A 13,808-nucleotide genomic window follows, 5' to 3' on the forward strand; every position below is an offset into this window, starting at 1 on the left:
AGGAGGTGTTTCTTTCTAATTATCACAGATTGGTTTGAGAATCTTGTGCCATTTCCCAGCTCTCTTCCCCACAGGAGTCATTAGCATGTTGACTGAATTCTGGATGTGGAAACATCTGGAGGACAGAATTGATTAACAGGCTCATCCAGTAACTGAGCAAACTTTCCCAATGAGTACCTGGGCCATACAGTTCAGTAACCAGTCAGTGTTAACCATCCGGGCTCACATATGAATTATGATAACCAAGGTCCATGGAAAAACACCTGAGCAAGAGTGTAAAACCCCCTCTTCAGTGTAATGCTCCTCCTCTTCCTTCAACTCTTCCTATTCCTCCTTCTCCTTATTCTACTATCACTCCCACTCCCCATCCTACTCATCAAAACCAAAAATTCCCACAGTACGCTACCAGTGACTAGAAGATCAGAGAACTTGTGCAACCCATTCATTTGGCAGAACTCTGAACTTTACTGGGTAATACATCCCCTAAGACACTATCAAACAAATGGCCACAATCTCCTTAATGATGGCTGACGCACTCTCTCTGGATTACACTATGATTATGATTGTTTGAAATCCATCTATCCTGATGTCTGATGACTTTTCAGCCCACATCAATCAGATTCCTGTTTGCTGATGGTATCCTAGATTGAAAGGACTTAAGTTATTAAACTGAGCAGTTTTAAACCCTTCTGTTCAAGCTCTGAGTCAGAGATTAATGATATTTTTATCTCAAAGCCAGCCTGCTCTCTTTAGCCCTTGTAAATGTAGTGACTTCTCAGTGCTTGTGGTTACCATGTTCTAGCACTGAGCACTGAAACACACGGGGAATAAATGGAGTTTTACCTGGAGATAGACCCTGTAACTTTGAACCTGATTATACTCGTGGCAAGTTACGTGATTCTGCTCTTGGTTTTCCTCATTTCGTGCATGTTGTATGACTGTAGAGGTAAGGACCCCAGTAAGGAGTATGGCCCCGAGATGGAACAATCCATCCAATCTCCAATCCAGTTGGTGGTGATGCAAAACACAGTGGACGCTCGCTGCAGTGACAACAAACCCACCAACACAGAGCATAAGAAAGAGCTACCAGGGTCACGAAGCACTTTGGTCTAGAAGAGAGCTGTAGTGGGATTTGGAAGACAGTCACCACTCTGCATCGTGCTTTGGTGATGATCAACTTTCACTTTAACACACCATGGCTGTCCAGGTGAGTCTGTGATGAGGTCTGAAGTTTTGAAAGAAAGAAGACTTGCATTTACAGACCAATGTTTTGCACTTCATATAAAGTGAATTACTTTGAAATGCAAATTTGACAGCCATTTGTATATAACAAGAGCTCAAAAACAGTAATGAAATGTATGGCCAGTTAATCTGTTTTTAGTCGCGTTGACCGAGGGAGATATATTGGTTAGGGACCCAGGAGGACTCTGCTCTTTGAATATTGTCATAGATTTTTCACTTACTTGATTCATAGGAACAGGCAAATCGGTTAACAGCTCTTCCAAAAGACAGAATCTGTGGTATCCTCTCAGTACCACACTGAAGTGTCTGCCTACCCTATTTGTTCAAGTTCTGGAGTGGAGCTTAAAAGCACAACCTTCTGACTCAGAGGTGCGAGCGCTACCAATTAAGCCAAGCTGACGATGGTTCTTGTGATACCTCAAACTCAATCATTCTTTTAACTTTTTTCTAACAACAGCTTTAACATAAAAGACCGGCCCAAGGCACTTCATGGAGCTAAAAGGAAAAAACAGTGCTTTGGGAAAGGGATGAAGTCAGTGGCAGGGGTGATGAGGTGAAGGATGATTGCTTTGGTCTGTGTTTAGCTGGAGGAAATTGTGACTCATGGAGGTCTGACAGCACAGGGGTGGGGGGGGGGGGCGGGTTGAGAGAAGTGGTGGAGAGGTAAAGCTGGGTGTCAACAGCATAAATGTGCAAGCTGGCCCTGTGTCTGCAGATGATATTGCCAATGGGCAGCATGTACACGAGGAAGAGGAGGGAGCCAAGGATGGAACCTTTGAGGACTATGAAGGTGAGTGCAGGAGTGGAAAGAGAAGCTATTGCTAGAGATGCTTTGGTTACGGTTGGATAGGTAAGAATGGAACCAAGTGAGGTCAGTCCCACTGAGCTGGTCAACGGAGGAGAATAGTTGGAGGAAGATGACTGAAGGAGGCTGGTGTGGTCAACTGTGTTAGAAGCCACAGGGAGGTCATGAGGAATGACGAGGAATAATGCACCATAGTCACAGAGCATGTCATTGATAATTTTTGGTAAGGGCATTTTGGTGCTGCAAGAGGAGCAGAAACCCTGAGTGGGGGGATTCAAACAGGGAGCTGCAAGAGAAACGGGCACAGGTTTGGTAGGCGACAAAATGTTCAAGGACTTTGGAGAGGAAAGTGAGGTTGCGCTAGGATCGAGGATGGGTGTTTTCAGCATGGGAGGAGGCATGCCAGCAGTTTTGAAAGGGAAAGGGACAGTGCCTGAGAAGAGGGAATCATTTACAATGTCAGCTAACATGGGGGTCGGAAAGGGAAGTTGGGTGCTCAGGAGTTTAGTGAGAATTTTCCTCTTCCATCTAGTTTCCTCACCTCCTTTCCTGAAGATGCTGTCTGTTTCTGGGCTCACGGAGGCTGGATGCTCTCTGTATTTTAATGTGTGAGTCTAAATAGTGAGAGTTTGATGGGACAATGTAGAGGAAGCTTTACTCTGTATCTAACTTGTGTTGTACATGCCCAGGGAGTTTGATGGGCCGGTGTAGAGGGAACTTTACTCTGTATCTAACCCGAGCAGTACCTGCCCTGGGAGTGTTTGATTGGACAATGTGGAGGGAGCTTTAATCTGTATCTAATCCATGCTGTACCGGCCCTGGGAGTGTTTGATGAGAAAGTGTAGAGGGAGATTTACTCTGTATTTAATCCATGTTTTGCCTTACCTTACCTAAGGGTGCTATATTCTGAAAATTAAAGCACGATGAGAAAAAGTGCTCTATTTCCAACTCTGACAGCCGTCTTCTTAATGGGCACAAAACTATTGCCAAAAATTCAAAAGTAACACTAATAAACCTGTCAGCATGATCTGCTCTAGTTTAACGTCATAATGTACTCTCAGAAAAAAAACAGCAGAATGGCCTGCAGCCAGTACAAGTGAAGATGATGGAATCTGTACAGTCTGTTCTCCATAAAAAAATCACTATGACTATGTAATAACATTACTAACAGTGTAAAATATATGAAATATAATGTGCTCTATTAAAATGGTAGTGTGTTGTATTAAAAGATCTGTGTGCTGCATGAAAGGGACCGTGTGGTGTGTTAAGGGCCACTTCTATATTAAAAGGGTAGAGTGCTGTATTTACAGGGACAGTGTGCTATATTAAAGGGTCTGTGTGCTGCATTAAAGGGCATAAATTTAGGGGACGGGGGTTCGAATTGTGGACGGGAATGTTTGGTGCCACAGCATAGGAACATAGGAACAGAAGGAGGCCATTTAGCCTCTTGAGCCTGTTCCGCCATTCAATGAGATCATGGCTGATCTGTGACCTAACTCCATATACCTGTCTTAGCCCCAAACCCTTTAATACCTTTGGTTAACAAAAATCAATCAATCTTAGCGGTTCAGTTTATTGCTACACAGACCTTTCAAGTTGCACTTTTCTCACATCTTTTCTTTTATCTCTGCTGTTAATGAAAGTAAAATCAAAAATCACAATTATGTAACTATTAGATGTGAGCAAGACAGACTTTCAGTGCCCTGGCACCTTTGGTATCTTCAGTCTCTAATTGGACAATGTGGAGGGAGGGGGGGGGAGGGAATTGAGAAGAAAGCTGACCCCTGTGACTGACATGTCCCTTCATGTTTTATAGGTGTCTCGTTGGATGTGCTCAACTTTTGTGAGGAAAGAGTGGAAGGTCCTGAGGCTGAGATGATGTCCTCGCTGCTTTTTCTCCTGGTTCTCTAAAGCTCATTGGACGTCTCTGATGATGGAAGAGTTCAGCTCTTCCTCTTCTTCTCAATCTTCCAAGTAATCTCACTTCTCATCCTCCTCTTTGTGTGAGGATGAGATTATGTTTGAGGACATGTGTGAAATCAGCTTTATGAACCTCTGACTTTGGACTACACACCATCTGAAGAAAATATCTACTTCATAGATTGCTGCCTAAGACAGTGATCTACGTCTTTGGCTTTTGAAACTCTCTGGACTGCAGATAAAAGTGGACACATTGGCCCTGAATTTCCCAAGGGGTTCTGTCAGACTCCGACTGTTACTCTGGCAAGAGTCCGCCACTCCCAACCGGAAAACGGCAGGAACCCAGTTGCATCGAGTCCCTGCCATTTTCCTGTTGACATTGTAAGGATAGAACCTCTTGGCCCACCCTTTACAAGGCCACTGATATTGGGGGCAGCCTCAGAGACTCCATCCCTGAGAGTCCCTGCTTCCTCAGCTCAGTCGGGAGTGAAGGCTGATACCTCGAGTAAGATGAGACGTACTGGTCTCTAGGTGGGCAAAATTGGGTCCCACCTTGGGGGGTCTTGGCAAGGGGAGTGGCCTGGACCCCCAAAAATCATGATTTTTTAAAAAATCTAGTTCAGTCCCTTTACACAGGGGGCCAAAGGGGAGATAGCTGGGATCTTAACTGGGCCACACCCCCCCCACCCACCGATGGTAGGCAGGCGAGGGGGTTTTCCAGCCCCATGAGGCAGGCTGGGGCTTGAGATGCACCTGTATGACCCGAATGCCTACCAGCTCCATGCAAACTAAGCGTTCTCCCACCAACCTCACAAACCCCAGAAGGGTCAGCGCTGGATGGTATCGGCGGGCATGATCACAAGTAAATCCTGGGATCAAGGTCCACAGGATTTTGGGGCCATTATATGTATGTCATAATAAGTGTGACAGAAACATCCAACAGCTTGTCAGCTGAGATTACACATGATTGATATTTTTCAACAGTGAATGATGTCATGTGATATATAATGTTCAAAATATTACTTGGCAGAGGTGGAGGAAAGAAAGGACTTGCATTTCTATAGCATCTTTCATGACTTCAGGACGTCCCAAAGCACTTCACAGTTAATGAAGTACTTTTGAAGTCACTGCTGTAATGTAGGAAACGTGGCAGCCAATGTCACGCGCAGCAAGCTCCCGCAAACAGCAATGAGTTGAATGACCACATAATCTGTTTTTGCTGTTGGTTGAGGAATGAATATTGGCCAGAACTCCTCTGCTCTTCTTTGAAAAGTGCCATGGGATCTTTTAAATGTTACTTGCCTTTCAGATGCAACATCAAATTGAGGCTTTGTCTGCCTACGGCCACAATTCGAAGATCGGGGGGGAGGGGTTCTCCTAGGTGTATTGGCCAATATTTATCCCTCAGCCAACACCTAAAACAGATAATCTGGCTTTTTTTAAATTTGCTGTTTGTGGGACCTTGCTGTGCACAAATAGGCTGCTGCATTTCCTACATTATAACAGTGACAATGCTTCAAAAAGTACTTCTTTAGCTGTATAGCATTTTGGGAAGTCCTGGGATCATGAAAGGTGCTATATAAATGGAACTTCTTTCTTTCTCAATAAAAAAGTCTGAGCAATTTCAAAATTCCCCAGGATGGATCATAAAAAGGTGGACTTTGTGTCCATGACCTCAGTGTTATAGTGACAGTGTCTGTGGTTTGTTTGTGTAATTTGTTTATCTTACTTGGACAAATCCTGGGAGGGATGAGGCGTGCCATATCAGATAAATACTGAGCTGGTCTGTGTGTGTCATACGACTGATAAGGGCTAATGAAAACTTTAGGAAACTTTGTTGAGTCAGTGATAAGGCAAGCAACTTTGTGTTATAATAATCTGACCCTGACCATGATAAGAATATCACTGTGTTATATGCTTAGTACAAACTCTCTGAATCACTCTGATGGACTTCAGCCAGGGCTGCAGAATGAGAAGGAACTCTGCTTCCAAATCCTCTAGTAATTATGCAGGCTTTGTCACCGACATTCCAAAATCCACTCACAGTATGTACTGCTCGGGCCGATGGTGAGCCGCACGAAAAGGAATGGTTTCCGGAACTGGTGAAATCTCCTGACAACTGCGGCCTTTATATAACTGGCGATATTTTTCAGTTCAGTACATCCATCTCCATGGTGATTTATTTTTAATGTAAGTAAGCTTTTCACACAAACCTCCCACAATCTCACTGCCTCACCATTGTTTTTTACCCTTTGTTTTTAGGCCCCTCCACTTTGGATCTAAGAAAGACAAATCGGAATATTTTCTTAATGGTGAGAGACTAGGAGATGTGGGGGAGCAAAGTATCCACATTCACAAATCACTAAAAGCTAGTGCATAGGTACAAAAAGTAATCAAAACAGCTAATGGATTGTTGGCCTTTATCTCAATGGGACTGGAATACAAAAGTGAGATCAAACCCCATATGAAGTAGTGCATTCAGTTTTAGGCACCAAATCTCAGAAAGGATATATTGGCCTTGGAGAGGGTGCAGCGCAGAATCATCAAAATGATACCTGGACTTAAAGGGTTAAATTATGACAACAGGTTGCATACACTTAGCTTGTATTCCCCTGAGTTTAGAAGGGTAATCTAATTGAGGTCTTTAAAATGATAAAAGGATTTGATGGGGTAGATAGGAAGAAACTATTTCCTTTGGTGGTGGTTCCAGAACAAGCTTTAAATTAGACATTCAAGAGCGAAATCAGAAAGCACTTTTGCAGTCAAAGGGGATTGGAAATCTGGAACTCTCCCCCAAAAAGCTGTGGATGCTGGGTCAATTGAAATTTTCAAGACTGAGATAGATAATTTTATTTAGGTAAGGGTATCAAGGGATATGGAGCAAAGGTGGGTAAATGGAGTTGAGGTACAGATCAGCCATGATTTAACTGAATGGCAGAACAGACTCCAGGAAATAAGAACATAAGAACATAAGAAATAGGAGCAGGAGTAGGCCAATCGGCCCCTCGAGCCTGCTCCGCCATTCAATAAGATCATGGCTGATCTGATCCTAACCTCAAATCTAAATTCATGTCCAATTTCCTGCCCGCTCCCCGTAACCCCTAATTCCCTTTACTTCTAGGAAACTGTCTATTTCTGTTTTAAATTTATTTAATGATGTAGCTTCCACAGCTTCCTGGGGCAGCAAATTCCATAGACCTACTACCCTCTGAGTGAAGAAGTTTCTCCTCATCTCAGTTTTGAAAGAGCAGCCCCTTATTCTAAGATTATGCCCCCTAGTTCTAGTTTCACCCACCCTTGGGAACATCCTTACCGCATCCACCCGATCAAGCCCCTTCACAATCTTATATGTTTCAATAAGATCGCCTCTCATTCTTCTGAACTCCAATGAGTAGAGTCCCAATCTACTCAACCTCTCCTCATATGTCCGCCCCCTCATCCCCGGGATTAACCGAGTGAACCTTCTTTGTACTGCCTCGAGAGCAAGTATGTCTTTTCTTAAGTATGGAGACCAAAACTGTATGCAGTATTCTAGGTGCGGTCTCACCAATACCTTATATAACTGCAGCAATACCTCCCTGTTTTTATATTCTATCCCCCTAGCAATAAAAGCCAACATTCCGTTGGCCTTCTTGATCACCTGCTGCACCTGCAAACTAACTTTTTGATTTTCTTGCACTAGGACCCCCAGATCCCTTTGTACTGCAGTACTTTCCAGTTTCTCGCCATTAAGATAATAACTTGCTCTCCGATTTTTCCTGCCAAAGTGCATAACCTCACATTTTCCAATATTGTATTGCATCTGCCAAATCTCCGCCCACTCACCCAGCCTGTCTATATCCTCTTGTAGGTTTTTTATGTCCTCCTCACTCTCTACTTTCCCTCCCATGAATGGCTTCCTCCTGTTCCTATGTCTGACTCCAGCTTACTGCAGCAAGTTTCTCCAGCTACATTTCAGTGTACGGTAGTGTAGTGGTTATGTTCCTGGACTAATAATCCAGAGAACATGAGTTCAATTTGTACCAATGTAATTTGAGAATTTGAATTCAGTTTTAAAAAAATCTGGAAATAGAGAGTCATTCCCAGTAAAAGTGACCACGAAGCAGTCATATTGTCATAAAAATCCAACTAGTTCACTAATGCCCTTTAGAGAAGGACACCTGCCATCCTTACCCAGTCTGGGCCTATATGTAACTCCAGTCCCACACCAATATGGTTGACTCTTAACTGCCCTCTGAAGTGGCCCAGCAAGCCCTTCAGTTGTATTAAAAGCTGCTACACTGCAGTGGTTCAAGAAAGTGGCCCACCACCACCTTCTCATGGCAACTGGGGATGAGTAATAAATGTCAGCCTTGCCAGCGATGTCCACATCCCGAGAATGAGTAAAACAAAAATGTCCCAGCCTACCCTCCACTCCATCATCAGGGCCAATCGTTCAATCATAGCATGATTCCTCTCCATAGCTCTCTCTCAAAACCACTTCCTTCAAAAGCCTCCTGAAAACCTATCTCTTTGAATCTGTTTTCAGAGCCCACCCCCATAATCCATCCAGCTCATGCCTGTTGTCCTCCCTACCCCATGTAAGGAGCTCTGAGTTATCCATCTATGAGGAGCACTATAAAAATCTAAGTGTTGTTCTGTACAGCAAATAAAGTCGTTAAAAACAAGATTGATGTTACATGAATTGTAACCCAGCCATACAGAGTATGGATAGTGCGCTGTTTACTGTTTAAGGACCTGGAGGTGACTATTACGCTGCATCTCTTTAAGAGATTCCATCTGCTCAACATCTGTGTAGCATCCTATGAAGCTTCCAGTTGTTCTAAATGACAGGGAGACATGCTCAGGAAGCACAGCATCACAACCTGGAAGCAAACCTGCCAATCAAATGCTGCTGGCATTTCCACCTCTGCTGTTAAGCTTCTCAAGATTTTGTTTTAATGTACAGCTTATGAAAGCATCCTGTCATCTCAGGGTTATGAGGGAAGTCATCCCTGGTGCTGTAACCTGATGACAAAGGCTGAGTATTATAAGCCTTTAATCTCAGCCCTGCACATTATAAATACCCTGAGCAACATCAGAGCCAAATTGCAACTCACCTTCAATAACACAAAGTGTTTGCAGGAAGCGATTTAATGTTCCATCAAGATTATTAGTTCTTTCTATTTCCATGTGTACTAGCATTTCGCTACGTACTCCTAATAACACTGTCTCTGTGTACAGTACAGAATAAGGAGCATATTACCCCTTACTCCTGCTAACACTGTCTCTATGTATAGTACAGAATAAGGAGCTTATTATCCCTTTACTTCTGATAACACTGTCCTGTGTACAGTACAGAATGAGTATATTATCCCTATATATATTATATATATTAGTATTTCAACAATGTTAAGGAATTTATTTATTGTACAATCCCATGACTCAGTAGATTAATGATGGAGGAGAAAGTGAATCCCTTTGCTCATCTATATAAGCAAGGGATCGCATTGATAACAGGCACCAACTGCAGGAAGCAGGCTGCAGTGCCAGGCTGCACTCACCATTGAGACAGCTGAATGCTGAGTGCCAGCTGGTGCCAACTGACTCATGCAGGGAATCTCACATTTAAATATCACAAGAAATCCTCAAATTTATAACATATCACAAGCAACATTTTTACTCACCTCCTCTCAGCCTGGCATACATTCACCAGCAAACTCTGCGTCCAGTGCTTATATAACTAGTTATTCTTCATGAGTCAGCTGAGACAATGAGTGGAAAAGGGTTATTTGAACAGTGGAGGAGTCCAATCCTGTCCTCGCCCAGTATCCACATACATGCATTTTCCAGCAGTGGCCACTGGTAGCAATCAGGAGTAGGAACCAGGGCTGATTTTTTTTCCCCTCCATAACTCAGGGACACTGATGTCAATTGTAGCACTCCTACCATTACACTGGCTGAGATCAACTAACTCAGCAATCTGGGACATTTTATGTCAGGTTGGCTCAGTTGGTAGAGCTCTCAACTCTCGAGTGAAAAGGTGGGTTCAAAACCCTCTATGAACTCAAGCACACAATCTATCTCGCACTCCATGCAGTACTAAGAGCACTGCACTGTCGGAGATGCCATCTTTTGGATGAGACGTTAAACCGAGGCCCCATCTGCACTCTCAGGTGGATGTAAAAGATCCCATGGCACTATTCGAAGAAGACCAGTGAGTTCACCCCGATGTCCTGGCCAACATTCCTCCCTCAACTAACACCACATTAATAGATTAACAGGCCATTCACTAATTTGCTATTTGTGTGACCTTGGTGTTGTATGTGCAAATTAGTGCCGACTAATGGCTTGGAGAAAAGCTATGGGTATTGGATGCACCGCAGGCATTTTGGGAAAACTAAAAGGGTTAATCCATGCTTACTGGCAAATCCTGAGCATGGATGAAGGATTCACACATGCTGATACAGCAGGTCTTTCCCACTAATAAAAACCTGGTGACAGAATGATATAACCTGTCAAAGGTGCAGTCCAATAGACAGATTAATGTGGCACCCTCCTTAGACAGATGAAGTTAAGAACCATGAACAATTACTAATATTAAAAACCCACCTACCTTATCATAGTTAGCCATCAGAAAAATGAAAGGAGTGTAATATCTGATTGAGGTCCTATCCATTATCAAATTAATTAAAATCTGGCAATTATAGTTTTGGCTATATGCCTGTCCATTTAATAACACCATGGAAAAGAGTCCATGGCCTAGAACTAGGTTCACGCTGTGTTCATTTTACAGATGTAAAACAGGCGGCAAAATGTACAACATGAAGGGCGGCGTGCATGCGCACGTTCCGCGCTGAAAGTGCGGTGTCCACCATTGGTAAAGGCAGTAAAAGAGGCACCTGGAACCCACGCCTAAAACAGACCTTTTGTGCATGTAAATAAGGGGCCTAATGTCTGTTTGAGGCCCCCTTCACAAAATTGGTCTGCCCTGAACACAGCCGGCGCCGGGCCTGCTACGTTCAGGAAAACGTGGTCTACACGTGACCCAACCAAGGGCCCCGTTAAGGAGGCCACCACCAAAAAGGTAAGTCTGTTAAAAAATACTTACCCGAACACTCCTCCTGGCTCCACCGCAGTGCCAAAGACCGTTGCCGGCTCCTGCTCTGCCCCCACTCAATGGCACCACCACTACCACCAGCACCACCACCCCCCCACCCTAGTCCCAGGACAGGCTGGCCCGAAATCCAATGCCCAGCAGGCGTCCGCAGCTCATCACTTAAATGAGGTTCGGGGCCCAATATCTGGTGTACCTCGGGCTTGCCCATTCTGGTGCAGGGATCATTCTTTGTACCCCAATGTGTATGCTAGAAAAACAGGGGAAGATTCATCTGATGGGGTAGATTTCCCTCCCCCCATCCTCCAAGTGGACTTCGGGCATCCAGCTGGTCGAATGCCTAGTCCATTTTGAGGGCTGGGTGAGATTAGGATACGGCCAGCAGGCTGCAGGCAGAAAGCGAGTGCCCCAGGGCGGCTCGTTGGCTTCAGGCTACCACAATATCGTGCAGCCCAGCCAGTCTCCAGGCCGAAGGAAAGTAGGTCCGTGAGGGGGAGGGGGCGTCCGATCTCGGGAGGGTGTGGAACCCGGAGAGACAACGGCCCAGGCTGGTTTTTGCAGAGCCCGGAGGAGTACTCTTGTTCTTCCCAGCCCCACAAAAATATATAAAACCCTAGCTGTCGGCTGCTCTTCGGCTGGACCCCAGCTGATGCTGGGCAGAACATGCGCAGCACACCCTCTGCCCGGTATTGTCCTAAAGTGACAGAGTCACTTAATAGAATCCTGATTTGCATTTTAAATGGGCCTACTGCCTGACTCAGGCTGGTGCTGGTGTCCGGAGTCATCCAGCGGTAGGCCCGGGCGGCGACTGCAAAGACAGGAACTGAGAGGCAAGTCATTCTCCACTTTTTTGGGACATTACCGTTCCATATCCGCCTCAAAATCTACCCCTTAATCTTCAACTAATATGCCCTCCTCCTTACCAAATTACTGCCCAGTGGAAATAATTTGATATTACTTACTCTCACACCTCATCACTCAATACAGTTCATTGTTAACACTCTGTTCCTCCCCCAAAAGTAAATGAAGCAACTTTTTTTTTTATTCGTTCATGGGATGTGGGCGTCGCTGGCAAGGCCAGCATTTATTGCCCATCCCTAATTGCCCTCGAGAAGGTGGTGGTGAGCCGCCTTCTTGAACCGCTGCAGTCCGTGTGGTGACGGTTCTCCCACAGTGCTGTTAGGAAGGGAGTTCCAGGATTTTGACCCAGCGACAATGAAGGAATGGCGATATATTTCCAAGTCGGGATGGTGTGTGACTTGGAGGGGAACGTGCAGGTGGTGTTGTTCCCATGCGCCTGCTGCTCTTGTCCTTCTAGGTGGTAGAGGTCGCGGGTTTGGGAGGTGCTGTCGAAGAAGCCTTGGCAAGTTGCTGCAGTGCATCCTGTGGATGGTGCACACTGCAGCAACTCCAGTTTTCAATGCAACTTGAGATTAGCTGAACCTGAATATTTTGCATTTAGGGCAATCCAAAGTTTCTCCTTAGAGAGTCAAAGCAATTGAAAAAAAATGTTTCATACACTATTCCTCTTCAGGCCATTCCAATGCTTTTCACTAAAATACACTTACAGGTCATCTTTACCATAGGGCTATGTACTAGGAGTGGCATTTATTCTCGTGGATCTCCAGGATAAATTTCTTTTCAACTATAAACTTATTTTTCAATTAAAAACTCTCCTCTGCACTCATCAATTTTAGTTGATGAACAGTACTGTTTGAAAAAGAGAAAATAAATATCTGGGAACTCATCCAGGGTTCAGAATTTGCCATGTCCAGTAAATACTCCTGATGTGGAGATGCCGGTGATGGACTGGGGTTAACAATTGTAAACAATTTTACAACACCAAGTTATAGTCCAACAATTTTTATTTGAAATCTACAAGCTTTCGGAGGCTTCCTCCGAAAGCTTGCAGATTTCAAATAAAAATTGTTGGACTATAACTTGGTGTTGTAAATACTCCAACAGCTTTTGTACCAGAAACAGCGCCTCCATCAAGATGCAAAAATTACCCTCAAGTTAAATCATGTTTTGCACATAAACAAAAGGAACAGGAACAGCAAGTAAGCTTCCTGGGTATAGTCAAAGCAAGGCAGACAAAACAAAACAGCTCTCTGCGTAAACATTTCATGAATCACAGGGTTGTACAATATAAAATGGAGGAGTCTTTTGTTCTGGAAAATACCTTGTACAACAAGGATGCTGCTCCAGATGAAAGCTTCAGAAAGCTGATTCTTTTGGTATTCTCACAGCCACTATCTGCATCCCTAGTGTTTTCTACTGTGTGTTATTGCCCCTTTGGATACATGCGTATGTTAAGCTAAGCCCAGTTTCTTTTGAGTCTCTCCCAGTTTGGACTGCAGCTGCTCCTTTCTCCAATCCAGGAACTTCCTCCTTAGCCTGTCTGCCTGCCAGCCTACAATGGCACCTGAAGGAAGGGACAGAACAATGGTGAGTTTCAGCATCCTCTCTGACACTTTGGCTATCTTCATCTCCACTGTGAGACAGGAAACAGCTGAGATGGCAGTTGGGAGGCTGAAACTTTGCACGAGCTATCCAAGCCATGTTCCGCAGTCACAGCCCAGAACACCTAACCAGAGAGATAAAAAGTTACTTGCAGCCTTACTGAGGGCGGAACCAAATACTCAAGTTAGTGCTGAGTATTTTGAACAGTGTGAAATGACCGTGTCAGATCATAGTAGCGATCTTCACCAGTCACATGTCCCAGCCAGCACTTTCCGTTCCTCC

The 13,808-nt window shown here is 44.4% G+C and overlaps 2 protein-coding genes across 2 annotated transcripts; one reads left to right on the plus strand and one right to left on the minus strand.

Moving 5' to 3' along the window:
- Positions 1-831: 831 nt before the first annotated feature.
- si:ch73-256g18.2 (small integral membrane protein 36) lies at positions 832-1,113 on the plus strand. The gene has a single exon (XM_068004469.1). The coding sequence runs from the start codon at positions 832-834 to the stop codon at positions 1,111-1,113; it is 282 nt and encodes a 93-aa protein (XP_067860570.1).
- A 12,262-nt stretch (positions 1,114-13,375) lies between these two features.
- LOC137341442 (mitoregulin-like) lies at positions 13,376-13,552 on the minus strand. The gene has a single exon (XM_068004555.1). The coding sequence runs from the start codon at positions 13,550-13,552 to the stop codon at positions 13,376-13,378; it is 177 nt and encodes a 58-aa protein (XP_067860656.1).
- Between the last annotated feature and the right edge of the window lie 256 nt (positions 13,553-13,808).

This window comes from Heptranchias perlo, chromosome 23 (genome assembly GCF_035084215.1).
Source record: "Heptranchias perlo isolate sHepPer1 chromosome 23, sHepPer1.hap1, whole genome shotgun sequence".
Lineage (NCBI taxonomy): Eukaryota > Metazoa > Chordata > Chondrichthyes > Hexanchiformes > Hexanchidae > Heptranchias > Heptranchias perlo.